Genomic DNA, 18203 nt, shown 5'->3' with positions numbered 1-18203 from the left:
TATGTCCCCCCAAAAATGTGTGTATCTACTTGGCTAGGTCATGATTCCCAGTACTGTATGATTGTCTACCATTTTGTTATCTGATGTGATTTCCGTATGTGTTGTAAATGCTATCACTATGATGTAATAAGATGGATTAGAGGCAGTTACACTGATGAGGTCTACAAAATCAGGTAGTGTCTTAAGCCAATCTCTTTTGAGATATAAAAGACAGAAGCTAGCGGAGAGACATGGGGAACTCATACCACCAGGAAAGCAGTGCCGGGAGCAGAGTGCCTCCTTTCGACCTGAATTTCCTGTGCTGAGATGCTCCCAGACCAAGGAAAGACTGATGCATCACAAGGACCTTCCTCCAGAGCCAACAGAGAAAGCCTTCCCCTGGAGCTGATGCCCTGAATTTGGACTCGTAACCTACTAGACTGTGAGAGAATAAACTTCTCTTTGTTAAAGCCCTCCGCTCGTGGTATTTCTGTTAGAGCAGAATGGATAACCAAGACACAGCATAAAGCCACACTGTCCTCAGGAGCATTCTGAGGACGTCAGCTAAAGCTGGAGGAAAGAAGTAGATCGGTCACGTGTGGATCTGGAAAACGGGAGACACCTGTGTCTTTTTCTTCTCATAGCACCACAATGCATCCAGTAGCAGAGGAGAAAAAGAAGAATGAAGCAATGAGAATTTCTTCCAACAAAACTATTTTTACTGCCAATTTACAGAGGACTGTTCTGTAAAGTAAAGCTACTGTTCTTCATTTCCCACCATGTGCACCCTGCCCAGTCTTTGGCCTCCCTCTCCGTCCTCATCGTATCTGTACAACAGCCAAGAAATACCACTGGGATAGGGGAGGAGCATTAGCCTAATGAGTATGGGGAGTAATAATCCAAGTCTATTGAGGGATCCCCAAGTTTAGAGTCTGACACATAGAAGAGGAGAGCTCACTACTGGCTGAAATGCCACTTTTTCCTTTTCCTGTAAGTGGAAGGGTCACGCTTTCTTTTTACAGGTAGTGAGGGTTGGACCTCACCCACAGCCAAGGGTTGCCTCCCAGAGACTCCAAGGTCAGCCCTGAGTAGGGCCTCTTGGCAGCAAGTGATGGGGCTCTAACTTGAGCCGGGATCTTACTTGGCAGCTGTATATCAAGGTTGGCTGAGACTCACTGTCTCAGAAGATAGGGCCTGGGATGCTCACCAGGAGCCCCAAACTCCATGGTGCAGAATGCCGGAGGCAGGCAGAGGACTCTTGGAAAGACCCCAGGGCAGTAGGCTTTGTTGAGATGCCAAGAGGAAAGCAAGGCTGGGAAGTTCCTCCTCTTCCTCCTCTTCTACTTCACTGGACTCTTCTCCTTCACTGGACTCTTCTCCCTTCCCAGGTGTTTCACTAACAGGAGAGGTTTCTAAGAACATTAAGACTTCTCTGGTTCCCAATCTAGGGGAAGTGCGACTAGGAGCCTGTTGAGGAGAAGTTGATAGTTCAGACTTAGGTTTCTGTGACTTTGGACTCCACATAAAGAGAGCAAGTTCTTTTGACTTAGACTGTTTATTGTCTCCTGTACCATACCATCTTTTGGCAGGTCATCTGCATTCAACTTTTTTGTGCTCATTTTCTCACTGATCGCTAGTTGGAGGCCATGGATATCTGTGCTCCCTGTGCCTTCACTGATCTCAGACTCTGTACAAAGTGACTCCGTGGGTTGTTCACTTTAAGTTGGGTGTGCCTCCACACCCACTTTTCCTTTCAATTCCAGAAGTTGCTTGTCTACCAGCTGCAAGGAAGGAAAATGAATAATTACTGATTCTGCACAAGTTGTGAGAACACATGGCTGAGCGGCTGTTGGAGACCATGGTATTGGGTCAGGATTCAGGGAAGTCAGTCACATGAGTGTGGTTCAGTAACCAGTACTGCAGCTCTACCTGTCCATCCTGTTGTGTGGTTTTCCCACCAAGATTCCTTACCGCTCCTCTAGCCACTCCATTGTCTCCTGCCTCCTCGTTTTGTACCTGCTCCTATACCTGGAGCTGTCCTTCCCCAGAAACCGTGCAAGCCAAGGCACTGTTGGGTTAGATGAAATGCTGTGCATTTCATGTTATGATTCTCCCTTCCTCTGGTTTACCTGGGTGGGAGTGAGTCCTTCCTCTTGCTCCAGCTCCTGCCTTAAGGACATGGGATCTACCTGTGATTCTGGTGATAGTAATATTTCCAGGAATTGTGGATAAATAACTGTTTCCACCTGACAAGGGAAAGAGGAGTCGTGTGAACATTCTTGATATGGAGTAACCAGTGCTTTAGGGGATCTAGAAGACAATAAATAATCTCCATCTCGAATTTACATCCAGTGTTGTATTAAAACATCACCACACCAACTTACACCTAGGCAGACACATACACACACACACACACACACACACACACTCGAGAAAAGGACAACACACATGGTTCAGGGGATAAGGAATCAAGGTCTGGGGCCAAACTCCAGGTATTTGGTTGCTGGAATGCCAAAAGTACAGAAGCCACAGACACCAAACCTCAAGTCGCAACCCACCTTTGTAATAAATTCTTCCTGCGAACACAGCTTGTCCGTGTAGTGCAGGATTCCTGGGTCTAGGTATATCCCCGTCTCTTGCTGCTGTTGCTCATTTTCTTCCTCATATTTTTCATTTGGCTCCACAGTGGCTGAATGGGAAGATCCAAGCATAGCTTCCATGTTTTCAGTATACCCTTTCACAGCTTTAGGAGGTATCTCATTGGGTCGCTTAGGCTCCCAAGGGCACTGGGGTCTCTGTTGATGCTTGTTGGGGGACTGTGCCTTGAAACATCCCTTTTTTGGAATGAACACAATAGGAGGGGTTGAAAAGAAGGAGGTGAATGTAACAGCAAATTCCAGCTCTTTCCACCTTTTATGATTTGAATTGTGTTCCCACAAAATGTGTGTTAAGTTGGCTAGACCATGATTTCTAGTATTGTGTGGTTGTCCACCATTTTGAGATCTGAGGTGATTATACTCTGTGTTGTAAATCCTAACCTCTATGACGTTAAGAAGGCAAGATTAGAGGCAGTTGTGTTAATGAGGCAAGACTCAATCTACAGGATTTGATTGTATCTTGAGTAAATCTCTTTTGAGATATAAAAGATAAAAGTGAGCACAGAGGAGAGAAACTTTATGCCACTAAGAAAGAAGCACCCGGAGCGGAGTCCATCATTTGGAGTAGAGGTCCCTGTGCTGAGAAGCTCCTAGCCTAGGGGAAGGTTGATGACAAGGACCTTCCCCCAGAACCAACAGAGAGAAAATGCCTTCCCCGGGAGCTGGTACCCTGAGTTCGGACTTCTAGCCACCTAGACTGTGAGAGAATAAATTTCTGTTTGTTAAAGCCATCCACTTGTGGTATTTCTGTTATAGCAAGCACATGTAGTAAGGGCAGAATTTTGGAGAAATTGAAATGGTTCCTGGTGGGGCGGGTACACCTGAAGCCACAACAACTGTAACAGGAGAAGATATAAGAAGGAGAAGGTCCAAGAGAGTCATCCTGTGAGGAAACTTGGAACTATTACTTTTTCAAGAAGTCCTCTCATTGAGACCCACATTTTAGGCTTATTACATATTGGATTCCACATCTGGTAATGCGTGAGACAGTAGTTATAAAACTTGACCATCTCAGGACTAGTGTGTACTGAAGTGTAGCTGAGACCCAAGGCTTCTGGCAGGCTCTGCTGTTAGAAATAGCCATTGCCTCCTCTTGAAAGTACCACGTGCAAAGATAATGCCTTCTCCAAACATGGCCTGTCTCTACATGCCTCCTTTGACCTTAGCTCCTGTTGAAGTTGATTAGCCATACCTGGGTGCTGGACAGCCACAGCAGATGAAGGCCCATGAGGTCAAGATTCCGTGGAGCTGGAGGAGGTAGACACACAGGCCTGTTCCTCTGCTGCAACTTCTAAATCTGTAACTCCTCCTCTGCCTCAAACTCCATGAACCTGACAAACGTGAGGGAGGCACAGGCCATGCTGAGAAGAAGGCAAAGTGCGCTAGGAGCCCCAGCATCAGCCAACAGCCTCTTGTAGGGCATCGGAGAAAGATATACCTTCAATGCTCTGTCAAGGTGCTGTGTAAGTCCATTTCCCAGGAGGGATTTGCTCTCTGTGGCACAAGCACATCATCCCTTCACCTGCAGCACAACTCATCATAACTTAGGAAGGTTGTGAAGGAAATCAGCCATGGCTTCTTGGAAGCTCCTCCTAACAGAGCCATAGTGCTCACTTCTTTTCCACACCCTTAGCACGTGATGGCACACCACAACACTGACACTGGCCTGTTGATTTAATCAGACCTATGTGACACACAACAGGACCCCTCTCATGGACACCCTACTCCAAGCGTCTCCTGCCCATGCCTAAAACACACAGTAGAGCTGACAGCCTGAACCAGGGATAGGATGAAGTTGATTGCAGGTAACGCCAGAGACTAGATCCTAGATCCCCATTCCTAGTCTCAGGCTTTGAGCCCTCGAGCTATTAACAAGTGAGAACAATTAGTCTAAGAGATATTGGGGAAAAGGTGGAATCTAAGGTTTCAGGAAAATTTCAGACTCCTCTGATGATTGTTTTTAAACCAAGGCAGGAAAGGCAATGAGGGTCATAGACACGTCCGTAGGGTGACTTGAGATGCTGCCTTCCCCTGAACAAAAGTTTTCAGCCTGGGCCATTCTTGGATGGTTGTAGAACAATTTTGTGCCAGTTATCATGAGGAGGGGTGGTCCCAAATTCCCTGTCAGCTACCCAGACACTGAAGCAAGCTGGAACTTGGCTGATATAGCATATTCCCTCATTGCAGAGTGTCTACAGCTTGAAATTTATCTCCATTGGTAGCCACAGTGTTTATCCCTATTTGATCTTAAGACTCTCAATATCGAGGCATCCACAATTGCAAAATGTAGAAGGGGCGAATTTCTTGAAGAATGTAGAACAGAAAACTCCAAGCAGTGAATGTAGTGGCAGAAATTGTCTGAGGTTACAGAGGGATTATCAGGGAAGCAGGAGCTCTGTCCACGTGCACACCTCCTCCTCACAGAGCGCTTCTTATATTAGCTCATATCATCTTCTTAGCTATCCTCTGAATTAATTGTCTTTGTCTCCTTACATGATGAGATACTCGAGGGTGAAGATGTACAAAGTCCTACTCAGGACTAAAAATCTAGTGAGGGCAGAGCCCAAGCCCTTCACCACTATGCTCCCTCTCTATCTATGCTTCACTCTACCATCTCCCTGTTCTAACTGGAATTCTCCAGAGAAATGAGAGTGAGAATATATTTAAAATGGTTGTCCTAAGCCTTGCCCTTTTTCCCACTCCTCTGGATTTGATAGGGCACTGACCAACACATGGTCAGCTCCTATGTTGGAAGGTAAAGACCAATGGAGGAACATGGTGTTTGTAGTCTGAGACCATAATTCACATCATGGCTCCACACTTTACCATAGTGTTTAGTCTCCTGTACATAATTATTAAGGTAATGATTCCAGTATAAAGACTGCTTCATATACAAGGTGGTCAGCATCAAATGAGATAAGGCACATCAAAATGTTGTACGCGGGGAAGTGTGGTCAATATTATTGAGAACGTGTCTTCTCATAACATATCCTATCACCCTCATGACCTTCTTTCAAGTGTTCCTAAAGAGGCCTAACCTTCATTGTGTCTCCCCAAGATCTCTTTATTTGAAAGCCGCAGGATAATCTCAGGTGGCCTCACTGACTACGATACTCACATGAGAAAGCAGGAAAGAGCTTCTGTATCAGGACTTTGGGGATGGATCCTCCAGGCCAGGGACTTGAAGCATTGCCAGCATAGGTAGTTCTCGTAAACACTCTTGAGGTTACAGGAGGAGTCATCAGCGATGGCTTGGATTGTGTGGTGGCTAGGATTTCCTCCCTAGAAGAAGCATGTTGGCCTGACCAAGCCTTCACTTGGGGGAAAATGGAGGCCAGCCTTACTCATGATCCTCTTTCCTGGAAAGCCCCACTGCATCAAAGGAAGGCCAGTAGCCTCTAATTCCATGAGCAGTAGTAGTTTCCTGTTGCTTCTCAGACTATTATGTTGTACATTCATATTTAAGTTTTTATTTCTGACAATGATTTTGATTCAATAATCAAACAAACATATTTCTTCATAGTTCAAAAGTCGAACAGTTCCAGATGGATTCTACACTGACAACTCCTCCGCCTGCACCTTTGTCTTGGCAACCAAATTCTCCATCTCAGTGGAAGCGGATGATGTTTTCTGTTTCTTTTTCCTTTTTCCAAAAATATTGTCTGTGACTGAAGGTAACTAACACAAGCTATGTTCATTTATCAAAAATACTTTGTTTCCTTTTTTCTCATTATACAATTAAGGTGCGTTCATATATATAGATTTTTTTTTTTTTTTATTAAAATCAATGCAGTCTTGTTTCTTAATGTGTTTTTTCTTTTTGTTTCTGGGATCAGTGACTCTATTTGTATTGTTCTGGTCTAGATTCTACAATGAGAACTTTAACATTCTCTTAAACTTCATAGTCACCACAAGAATAGGTTTGCCAGATTAAGTAAATAAAATACAAGACTCCAAGGAATCCTCGTGTAATATTGGGGACATACTTACAACAACACTGCACCACCAGGGCTCCACAATAATATTAGTCCTTGTTTGTCAGAAATTTGACAAGTGGCCAGTATTTTATCTGGAAGACCTACAAGAGGTGAAAAAAAAAAAACTTAAAGCTACTATGACTTTACTCATCCTCATAAGAAAAGAATTAAATTTGCAGTCAGAAGACCAGAGTTGGAATCTTGGTTCCATAAACTTAAAACACAGCACCCAAACCAAACCAGCACACCAATTTCACAAAATTGTCACAGGTCATTTTGATTATGTAGATATTGAGTAGTCATCAAACACTCTTGAGCTCCTAGGCATAGTGGGCATGGGAGCAGATGTAAGGGCAAGGAAAAGAAAATCTTTTTCTCTGAAGCTAAATTGATATCCTATGCTATAGCCCTGGACTCTTCAGGTGTTAGATAGAGCCCCATGGCCCTGAAATGTGTGGATATCTTGAGACCAAAACAGGATTCTACTCACCAAAGTCAAATCACACACACTTGCTCTTTGGAATCCAGGCTTATCAAGGTATGTGCTCATATATTTCTGGGAGACATGGTAGTATGTTCATTAAATAAACTATAGTAGACTTCTTTCATCATGAATGTAACTTTCAGTCTGTTAAAGTCAAAATGAGTTGAAAGAGCACTCATTTTGTTGTTGTTTGAAGAAGAGAGGCTTGGTAGGACAGTGGGTCATGGGAGATGAAGGGTACTGACCCCAAGTGGTTGAAATAAGCCAAGAAAGGTGACACCAGCTTGAATCCAGCTATCACAGCAGTCAAGGTCTTCAGATGGGAGGGTGTAGGGGAAGGAGAGAGAGGTTGAGGAGGAGTGTTCCACACAGAGAGTCTTCACTCAGAAAATTTCCCTGATGGAACTAACATAGTTTCTTGTTACTGGGGAAGGTATTTTGACTCAAGAGGGAACTGTTGTAGAAAATGCAACAGTAATCGTACTGTAGTGGAAAAGCAGAAAATTGGAAGTCCAGAAGAGATGAGATTCTTCTTCCCTCTTTGCTAAAATTATGTGAGAAAATCATTTCTTAATGTGGTCCTCATGAACTCCCTCATGATTTCTATGTTTTGTTTGAATATAAACCTGATAGGACCCGATGAATATTTCTGTCTTCAGCATCCACAGTGTTTGCCCAACCACTGTGAAAAGAATGCCTCCATGCAGCTTCTGCCTCTCTGGAAATTGCCCACACCTTAATTCTCTGCAACCAGGAAGTAGCTTCTTGCATGTGCCTGTCTTTGTATTTTCTCTGGCAGCTACAATGTACATCTCTACTCTCGTCTTAGTTTAGATGATGAAGTTAGAGAGATTAAAAACAAATCACCCTAATATTTTTTAAAGCTACTTATGGTGATTGATAAAGGCAAAGTTTTGGTAACTTTTCTTAGGACTTGGGCTTCTATCATGGAGCAACCTTAAATGATTTTCTATCCAGTCCTTCCTATTCCAGGGATGGTGGGGCAAATCATTGCATCTAGGCACTGAAGAAAAGCAGGCTTGCTCCTTGATTCTTCTGCTTGTCAGTTAATCCATCAATTTTTTCCCATGATGCACACTTATGGGTTTATAGCCATTCGATTTGACTGAGTGAGCTCAGGGCCAATGATTTAAACACTGCATTGTGGAGAAACAGTCATGTCCAAATTCTGCAATTTGTTTTTCTGCTGCATGAGAACCTTCAGCCCTGGAAGCATATGTGATTAAATTAGCCCATATGAAATTTACTAAGATTGGCCAGAAAACACGAGGTCAAAAGTCCTTTGGAGCTGGCTCTCTAATTATCCCTGTGGAAGAGTCTAAGGCAGGCAATGACCACTGATAAAAATCATCTCTGTTCTTGGGTCACAGGATGCAGAAGACAGATGATCTTCCACCCAATCTCAGAGCATTGGAGAAAATGACAAGATGTGTAGAGTCTTATTCAGCTACTGTGATTTCTCTCTCAGCCTGCGCATTTGGAGGCTCCATGTGTTGTCCCTGTAGGGTCATCCAAGGGAGTCATCCAAAGCACTGAAAAATAATACAGATCTTACAATTTCCAGATAAAGGGTAGCTGATTATTGAAATTTTTCAAAAAGAAAAAACAAAAACCCCTAAGACCAATACACTGATGCAATTCTGGTACTGATTTTTTAAGAACTAACTGACATTATGAATTTATATTACAAAACAAAAGGAATAATTTTGTTCCTACACTACCTGCTGTGTAGACAGGAAGGAAATAACACTGCTGGAGAAAAAGTAAACTCAAGTACATATATTGAGGACCTTTTTCTTAAGACATCTCTTACCGTGGATTCCTAGCAGATTTGTAGAGCCAGGGGACAAAGTATGAAGTAATGCGTGTAGAAATGCACATACAATGTAGTGGAAATGCAGAGGCAGGTGATGTGAAAATCAAGCATTTCTAATTGAAAGGCAGTCTGGGAGGTTTGAATGAACAGCAGGGCTGCTTGAGGCAAAAAATGACCCTTGGGTGATGGATGTCTTGCTTTCTAAGAGCAGCACCTCCCTGTGTGTTGTCTAGTGGGAAAGCTGGGAGGTCAAATCTGGAATCAGGGGCTTTAAAGAGAGCAAGCTTGAGAGGGTTCACAGTTCAACTGAGTTCATTTCTCACTATGTTAACTGACTGTTCTTAAGCAGCAATCTTTGGATTTTGGAATAAGTGTGCATTTCTTAAAAGGGAATGTATTTGCTTAGGTTTTATATATCAGAAAGCACAAGGAATCCTGGAGTTTTATTTGATTCCATGAATATTTTTTATTTTCTTTTTATTGTGGTTAATATATATGTAACAAAACACTTGCCATTTCAACATTCTTCGTATGTATAATTCAATGACATTGTGTTCCTCATGTTGTGCAAGCACCACCACAATCTGTTTCTAAGCATATTGCCAATTAAAAATAGTATTTTATTGTGCTTTAAGTTCCAATTCAACAATTTGTACACAAATTGTTTAGTGACTTTGGTTACATTCTTGACAATGCATGAACATTCTCATTTTTTCCGTGTTTGTTGTTCTGTTTCCAATACTCTAGTTTCTCTGACTCTTACATTTCCATCTTTGCTTTAAACTAATTGTTGACCATTTGGTCTCATGCAGATGATTTTTTAAAGGAGCACAGAACTTCAGGGTGATATTCATTATTTTGGGAGCCAATCTGTTATTTAGGTACAAGGTGACCTTAGGGGTTAGTTTCAGTTCTTCAAGATTTGAAGAGTATTTCAGGGCAATGCTTCCAGGGAGTCCTCAAGTCTGAACCAGTCTAGTAAGCCTGTTTTTTTTTGTTGTTGTTGTTGTTTTTTATGAATTTGAGGTTCTGTTCCACATTTTTCTCCCATTCTATCAGAATCCATTTATTGTGGCCCTGATCATAAGGAATGGTAGTGGTGGCTGGGCACCATCCAGTTATTCTGGTCTCAGGACAGATAAGGTCGTGGTTTATATAGACTATTAGTCTTGTAGACAAGTTTCTTCTTTGAGTCATTGGTTTCCTACCTTGTCTTTTGCTGCAGATGAGTAGAGACCAATAGTTGCATCTTAGAAAGCCACCAGCAAACATTTAAAACCCCAGGCACTACTCAGCCAACTAGGACATAAAATATAACTTTATGAATTATATTATGCCAATGGACCGAGATGTTCATTGAGACTCTGGTCCTCATACTTCAAATCCAGAAACCAATGCAATGAGGTGTGTGGAATGTCTGAGAAATATTCATAACTGTTCCCTCTATGTGATTATTATGTATATTAATATGTGTGCATAGTCTCATACATGTATATACATATACACCTATATATACACATATGTACACTCATATATACACACTTACAAACATATATGCCTACATGCATATATATTTTTTGTTTTTTTTGCTTATGTTTCAAAATCATATATTCCATGCTATTACCTAGTTCTTTTTCCTTGTGTACATTTGACTGACGTGGTTTGCCTTCAGCAGGCTGTGTACACTTCACTCTCTTTTGGTTTTACCTTTTCCATTACCAAAAATAACGTGTCTATGATCTAGAGAATGAATTTCCCTTTCCTCCTACCCCATCTCTGGTAAACACTAATGAACATTATTTTCTGTGTATTTTTGTTTGTTCATGTCATTTCATAAAAGTGATAACATACCATGTTTGTTTTTTTTGTGACTGATCTATTTCACTTGAGGTAACGTCCCCCAGGTTCTTCCATGTTCCAAGATGCTTAGCGAACTCATTTTTCTTTATCACCGGGTAGTATTCTATTGTATATATGTTCCACATTTGACTTCTCTATTTATCTGTTGATGGGCACTTAGGTTGTTTCCATCTTTTTGCTGTTGTGAATAGTCTGCGATGAACATAGGTGTGCATATGTCTGTTCGTGTCACTTCTATCAGATCCCTGGGACATATAACTAGAGTGGAATTGCTGGGTCATATGGCAGCTCCACCTCCGGTTTCTTGAGAAACCGCCGGACTGTTTTGCAAATGGCTGTATCATTTAACATTTTACCAGTAATGGATGAGGCTTCCAATTTCTCCACATCCCCTCCAACACTTGTTATTTTCCCTTTTATTAGTTTGTGATTTTCTATCTTAGCCATCCTAGTGGGAGGGAAATGGTACTCATTGTGGTTTTCATTTGCATTTCCCTGGTGCCTAATGAGGTTGCGCATCTTTTCATGTGTCTGTTGGCCATTTGAATGTTCTCTTTGGTGAAATGTCTGTTCGTGTTCTTTGCCTAATTTTTGATATGGTTATTTGTCTTTTGGTTATTAAGTTGTAGAAGTTTGCTATGTATTTTAAATATTAGACTCTAATTCTCTAAGAAGTTTTCCCAGTCTGTAGGTTGTCTCTTCCCTATTTTTATTAAATCTTTTGATAAGCATAAGTATTTAACTTTTATTAGGTCCCAGTGACCTATTTTGTTTCCTGATGCATGTGCTTTCATTATTATGTTTGATAATGTATCAATGAATACCATTTAGGTCCAAAGATTTGCTCCTGTATTTTCTTCCAAAAACTGTATTGTTTTAGACTTAAATTTAGGTCGTTGATCCATATTAATTTAGTTTTTGTGTATGGTGTGATGTGTTGGTCTCGTTTCATTTTTCTGCTTGTGGAAATCCAGCTTAGCCACCAGCATTTGCTGAAGAGACTATTCTTTCCCCATTGAATGGATTTGGCTCCTTTGTTGAAAATCAATAGACCGTAGACATTTGGATTTATTTCTGGATTTTCAATTCTATTCCGTTAGTCTGTGTGTCTACATGAAACCAGTACCAGGCTGTTTTGATTTACCGTAGGTTTATAATATGTTTTGAAGTCAGGAAGTGTGAGTCCTGCTACTTTGTTCTTTTTTTTCAAAATTGCTTTGGCTCCTCGAGGTCTCTTGACTTCCCATAGAAAAAGGAGGATCATTTTTCCCTTTCCGTAAAAATGCTGTAGAAATTTTGATTAGGATTACCCTCTATATGTAGATTACTTTGTATAGTATTGACATCTTGACTGTATTAAGTCTTCTAATCCATGAGCACGGAATGTCTTTCCATCTATTTAGGTTTTCTTTAATATCTTTCAGCAGTGTTTTATAATTTTCATTGTATAAGCCTTTCACATCGCCGGGTACATTTATTCCTATATATTTTATTCTCTTAGATGCTATTGTAAATGGAGTTGTTTTCATTCCATAAATATTTCTTTTGGAATAAAAATTCCATGAAGTTTTATTCTATTTCATAAATGCTAAGGATGCAGCTTAAGCCATTCCGTTTGTGAAGAGCAAGGACCTAGGCAAAGCCAGGAGCTACTTTCTGGGACCTGCCTCTCAACTGTCTTGGTCAGATAACAAGTTTCAGACAAAACATTGGTGTGTCAACATTTATTGTGAAACGTCTGTGTATTAAGTAAATGCAACAAGAAAAATACCGTATGACAGTAAAAGTAGTAGGAAAAACCTTTTAGGAATGGCGTCAGGAGAAAGTGTGTCTTATAGCATTTCCCAGGTCTGAAATTCTTTGGCCGTGCAGTTGTGTAAGGGAACTTTGAAAGCGAATAGGAAAAAGGAACAGTATTTTTTGAAAGTCCATTCAGAAGAAGAAATGAATGTGGTCCAAAGTGTATCTAAGTGTGTAAGAGCACTCTTCCCAATTCGAGGATACTGTATTTTAAGTGGAGCCCTGGTTATGAAATGGTTAAGAGCCCGGCTGCTAACCAAAATGTGGCAATTGGAATCCATCATCAACTCCTTGGAAATCCTATGAGTCACTTCTACTCTGTCCTATAGGGTTGCTGGGAGTTGGAATTGACTCCATGGCAAAGGGTTTGCTTTAGGGAAGGAGCCCTTCATGGTGCAAGATTAAGCGCTGTGCTGCTACCTAAATGCACAGGGACTAAGGCTCTGGCTCTAGAGGAGAAAGACCAGGCAGTCTGCTCCCATAAAGATTACAGCCTAGGAAACCCATTGGGCATATAGGTCTCTATGAGGGGGAATCGACTCCATGGCACAAAACGACAATGACCACAATTTGTACAAATCATGAGTGGCGGCTTCAGACATGCTCCTTGGCAGAAGGGTTGATGTGGAGGTTCTGGGCGAAGAGATGTCGTCTGCTTTCCAAGAAGCCTCAGAATGCACCCCAGATGCTCTGTTGTCTCCTCCTGCGGTTCTCTCCATGAACCCGTTGTTATCCAGTCGATTCCGACTCATACTGCCCCATAGATTTTTCAAGACCGCCTGGTGGATTCCAACTTCCAATCTTTGGGTTTGCAGCCAGTAGCTCTTAACCCCTTCGCCACCAGGCTCAGGGGACCCTATTCTTGCTCTGCTTTAGGAGTTCACGCGTGCGCATGCGCTCCTGGGACAAGGCTCTGGGGTGCACTAACTGCTGCCATCTAAAGGCTCCAGGCGTCAGTTGCTGATTGTCCACTTCAGGGAGGCGCGAGCAGGAGCAGGAAAGGCAGGGGTCCCTAAGGGTAGGTCTGGCGGCTGGGCTGGGCCGTGTGAAGGCAAGGCCTCAGACCCTGCACACAGGAGTGCACCGCTCTTCCGCTTTCTCATATGTCAGTTCTATTACAAACGAAGGTAATGGATACTCAAACTCATCCTTAGCAATTTTGCTACTATACTTTACACCCCTCTAGGCTCTTGGCTTATTTGCATGTGTGGCATTTGTATTGGTAGATCACCTTTCATGGTGTAGAATTCAGTGCCCTGATGTTGCTAGCTTGTCCTGTGCTGTCAGTATTTATACCATGGGAAACGGCAAACACTGCATCTCAAGACTGCATTGACTGTTTCCCTAATTGGAGGACTTAAAATGAGGGAGGAAATGCCAGTTTAAGCTGACAAGTGCATCAAGTCATTATCTGTTAGAGTCTGAATAATACCTAATTGTGATGAACAGTTCTTCAGGATTTGAAAACCATTCTCCAATTAAGCATGGAAAGAGCTCCTGTCAATGAAAATTCAGTCAAGTACCATCTACAATGTCACTTCTCTTAGGTCTTAGTTGTTAACATAAAGGAACACATCAACCAGCGTTTATATTGAAATGGCGCTCATTTGTCCAAGAAGTGAGTGACTGCTGAATTGACTAAAAACTAAGCATTAATTTTAGTGCCATATTGTAGAATCATGATTGACTTGCAAGTATTGTTTGCTAAGGATGCAAGAGGTTTGCCAAGATCAACAAAATCATCCTGATAATGATCTGGGTATGTAAAATTTCCAGTAATGAGTATTGCATATTTTATCAAGATTAGTAAATTGCATGCCACTCCTCCATTTGTATGTGGAGCATTTATATGTATGTATACTCTTGCAGAAAGCAGGTGTGGATGTGTAATCCTTTGGCAGCACACAACTGTGTGACCATTTGAGGCTGTAAGGTGCTGTATTTGTGTATCTATCCTGGTGGAGTGGAGGGAGTGACTGTGGGTGCATCTGGAATGTGAAGTACGAGTGTATATTAATAGGCTGACAGGGATCAGTTGTGCACTTGAGGAGATGAGAAAGTTTTGTGTTTGATTTTTGAGGGTTCAGTACTTGAGGGGTGTTATGTATATCTGAAAATAAGACAGAGATGTAATTGCAGGCCTCGTAGGGTCTGTGGGAATTGAGGGTTGTGGGTGCATTTGTGCCTGTTATTTGGGGCTCTGTTAGAAATGTGTTTATATGAATTCACAGGTTGGGAAGTTGATATTTGTATTGAAATGTGTGGGCTGGTGGTGTCTGCATGAATATTTGGGGTTCAATATTAGTGTGTTTTTGTAAGAGTGTGCAGGGCATGAGATAAGGACATGAACACTCAGGGACTTAAAGGTGAGCTGTTTACAATTTGTAACTCGGGAGAATACTTTGAGTGTGTCTCTTCTGCCATGAATTGTGGGTCTTTGTGTGTACCAAACGGCAGGTTAAGTGCTACAGCTGCTAACCAAAAGGTTGGCAGTTCGAATCCACCAGGTGCTCCTTGGAAACTCTATGGGGGCAGTTCTACTCTGTCCTGTAGGGCTGCTGTGTGTCGGAATAGACTCGATGGCAAAGAGTTTGATTTTTTTTCTTAATGGCAGGTTTGGAATGGGTTTCTCTGCTTTCCATTTGGGCATATGGAGTATGCCTGTGTGTATTAGTTTGGGTATAGGGCCTGTTCTTTTTGTATATTTGGCGAATGAGGGAGGATCACTGGTGTATACTCAGGGCATGTTGTTTGGTTGTGTTGCTTTGGGTGCTTTTCTGGAGTTGCACATGCATTTCTTCCATGTTTGGTCTGGGGTTTGTATGATTCTGTATTCTGGAAAATTAGAGATTGATTTCTGTTTGAGTATTGTGGATTGTTGGATTATGTATAGGCAGGCATTTTGAGGTTCTATTAGCATTGGAAGATATAGGGTCATATTTTGCATACTTTTAGTATCCTGGATAATTTAGGTTATATTTGGGGTATAAGGACTGTTGTACGTGTAATGAGTTTGTGTGTTTCATGAAGGGGCGTGGCAGATTGGATGAATATTTTCTAGGTCTGTGTGTAATATTTTTCAGTAGGGAGTATGGTATATTCTGGGAAATGAGGACGTGTGTACCTGATGCAAAGATGGGGTTGTGTATTTGCACAGGGAATGGGAGAATTTGTATTTATATGTACTAGAGGCATGTTGATATGGTTATGTGTGAGATATTGAGATGTGGCCGTTTTGGAACGTGGGATATGGACTTGGAACGGGGTTTCAGTGCATTTATATAGGATGTGCAAGAGTTATTTTATTGTGAGTGGGGAGTATATACTGGTGTGTGTAAGTCCTGAGTGCATGGGTGAATTATTCTTGGAGTATTCTACGGGTATTTCTTTGGAGAATGTTAGAGTGTTTCTATGTGTGTTTCGGCATGTTTGGAGGTGGGCAAGTGAGGTATATTCTAGAGATGTGTGATAATCTGTATGTTTTGGGTGATACACACTTGGAGGAATTGAGGATATTTGTGTGTGTGTGTTGTGTCTGGTATGTGGGAGCATGTGAGCACATAGGGGTGTGGTTTGTGTGTGTATATTAGCTAGACTGCTAGGATGGTTGGTGTTTTGGAGTTTGATCTGCATCTCTGAATGTGTGGGGTGTATACCCATGGTTGGGTTTTGGTTGAGTATAAGTGGGGTTTTGTCTATATAGAAGCAGTCAGATTGTCTCTTTGTGCCTATTCTGGTCTAATTCTTGCCGAATTTGGTGGTGTAGCTTGTATGTACATTTAGTGTTCATATGGTGTACTTATATATATTTATAATATAGGTTGTATGTAGTTGTGTGTGTATTTGGTTTTATTGGTTTTCCGGGATGTTTATTCTGGAGCATGTGGGAGGTTCAGTATGTATATTTGGAAACTGAGAAGGTTTATATAAATTGTGCATGCATTTGGGAATTGTGTATTATATATGTTTTAGAAATGTGGGATTTCGTGTGGGTCTGTGTCAGGGTAGCCAATGAGGTGAGATGTTGAACTTAGTGGTGTTAGCTTGATTCTGTGTAGGGTGTTCAGTGAGTAAATATAGGTAGTACTGGTTGTACATGTACATGTTCAGGCATGAATTGAGAGTATATATATAGTCGTAGGGATGGCTGTGAGTATCCATGGTCCACAGGGTTTTTTTGGTAAAACTAGAGGCAGTAACAGATGGTATGTTTGTGTATTCAGCTGTGGGTAGCAGTTGTATGTGTGTATTCAGAAGGTGTGAAGAGTAGTGTGTTCTGGAAATAGTGATATTTGATTTACATATTAGGGGTGGGAGTTAAGGGTCCTTCTCATGGTGCAGGTGGAATGTGTGTACATAGTTATAGGAAAGTGAATCAGTTATGCTGGAATCGGCTCCTGTTAACTTGGGATAGTAGATGGTGCATATCTCTGTTCAACTGTGGGTCAGTGACATCAGGCTGGTACCTTGAAATTGGCCATGGCAGGATTAGTTGTATCAGGTAAATTGTCAATCTTTACAAATCTAGGCTTGCTGCACTCGCAATGGAGAGTGAATTGGTAACTACCAACAAAACACTGGTCAGTTTGTGTGTGTGTGTGTGTGCATGTGTGTGTGTTTGTCTGTCTGTCTGTGTATGTGCCTTTGTGTCATTAGAATGTGCCAAGGAAGAACATTTAGGCTTCATTGGGTCCAGTATCAGACATTGTGAGTGGGGCATTTGGGGGACTTAGGCCTTTCTGTGTTTCCATGGAAAAGAAGTATGGCAATATTGGATCCTTTCATCTGACTTTTTTAATCACTATGCTTAACAAATAATCTGAGAAGCCAGAATATATGAAGAATGGGGAATCAGGATGGGAAGAATGTCATTGACAACCTGGAATATGCAGATGATGCAACCTTGCATGTGAAAATGAAGAAAACTTGAAGAACTATTTGATGAAGGTCAGAGACCACAGCCTTCAGGGTGGATTACACCTGAACGTAAAGAACATCCTCACACTGGACCACCAGAGTAAATAGAGACAAATTTGAAGTTGTCAAGGATTTCATGCCCCTTGTATCAAGAAACAAGAACCATGGAAGCAGCAGTTAGAGCATCAGAAGACGTTTTGCGTTGAGCAAATCTGCCGCAAAAGACCTCCTTAAAGTTGTAAAAGTGAAAGATGTTGTTCTGACCAGGATGACAACAGAGGGTTCTGGACAGAGCTAGAGAAGGATGTAGAACAAAATTCTAACACACAAAAAAAGACCAGATGTACTGGCCTGACAGAGACTGGAGAAACCCCGAGAGTATGGCCCCTGGACACCCTTTTAGCTCGGTGGTGAAGTCACTTCCGAGGTTCACCATTCAGCCAGGGGTTGGACAACCCCATAAAACAAAATGTGAGTAATGAGGCACAGCAGTCCAGGGACAAGGACTAGAAGGCAGAATGGGACAGGAAAGCTGGTGCTAGGGAACCCAAGACTGAGTAAGGACAGTGTTGACAGGTAGTGGGGTTCTTAACTATTGTTATAGGGCAATATGTGTAGTGTTTAATGAGAAATTATTTTGTTCTGTAAACCTTCATCCAAAGTGAGAATAGTAGGACAACTGGAAGAATGTA

The 18203-nt window shown here is 41.8% G+C and overlaps 2 protein-coding genes across 2 annotated transcripts in view; both read right to left on the bottom strand.

Annotated features, from left to right (window-relative positions):
- Positions 1 to 1613: 1613 nt before the first annotated feature.
- Positions 1614 to 3864, bottom strand: LOC101343753 (NUT family member 2D-like). Its single transcript, XM_023725698.1, has 4 exons — positions 3829 to 3864; positions 2538 to 2813; positions 2109 to 2225; positions 1614 to 1760 (listed from the first exon to the last, which is right to left on the bottom strand). The coding sequence occupies exons 1-4, from the start codon at positions 3862 to 3864 to the stop codon at positions 1698 to 1700; spliced, it is 492 nt and encodes a 163-aa protein (XP_023581466.1). The 3' UTR covers positions 1614 to 1697.
- Positions 3865 to 3927: 63 nt separating this feature from the next.
- The window catches only part of LOC101343487 (NUT family member 2G-like), a 141860-nt gene continuing 127584 nt past the window's right edge, over positions 3928 to 18203 (bottom strand). Inside the window, 1 exon segment of the mRNA XM_012559880.2 lies at positions 3928 to 3997. Coding sequence (XP_012415334.2) covers positions 3928 to 3997 — 70 coding nt within the window.

This window comes from Trichechus manatus, unplaced genomic scaffold (assembly GCF_000243295.1).
Source record: "Trichechus manatus latirostris isolate Lorelei unplaced genomic scaffold, TriManLat1.0 scaffold00359, whole genome shotgun sequence".
NCBI classification, from domain to species: Eukaryota; Metazoa; Chordata; class Mammalia; order Sirenia; family Trichechidae; genus Trichechus; species Trichechus manatus.
The sequence above is the reverse complement of the archived record's forward strand: the minus strand, read 5'-3'. Positions and strand labels throughout refer to the sequence as shown.

Excerpts from the sequence above, each read along its gene's own strand:
- LOC101343753 (XM_023725698.1), bottom strand. The coding sequence starts at position 3,864 with ATGGGCCTTCATCTGCTGTGGCTGTCCAGCACCCAG. Across the intron at positions 2,814-3,828 it reads TGTGGCTGTCCAGCACCCAG|GGATGTTTCAAGGCACAGTC; the intron begins GTATGGCTAATC and ends ATTCCAAAAAAG. Across the intron at positions 2,226-2,537 it reads AGGAAGAATTTATTACAAAG|GTGGAAACAGTTATTTATCC; the intron begins GTGGGTTGCGAC and ends TTCCCTTGTCAG.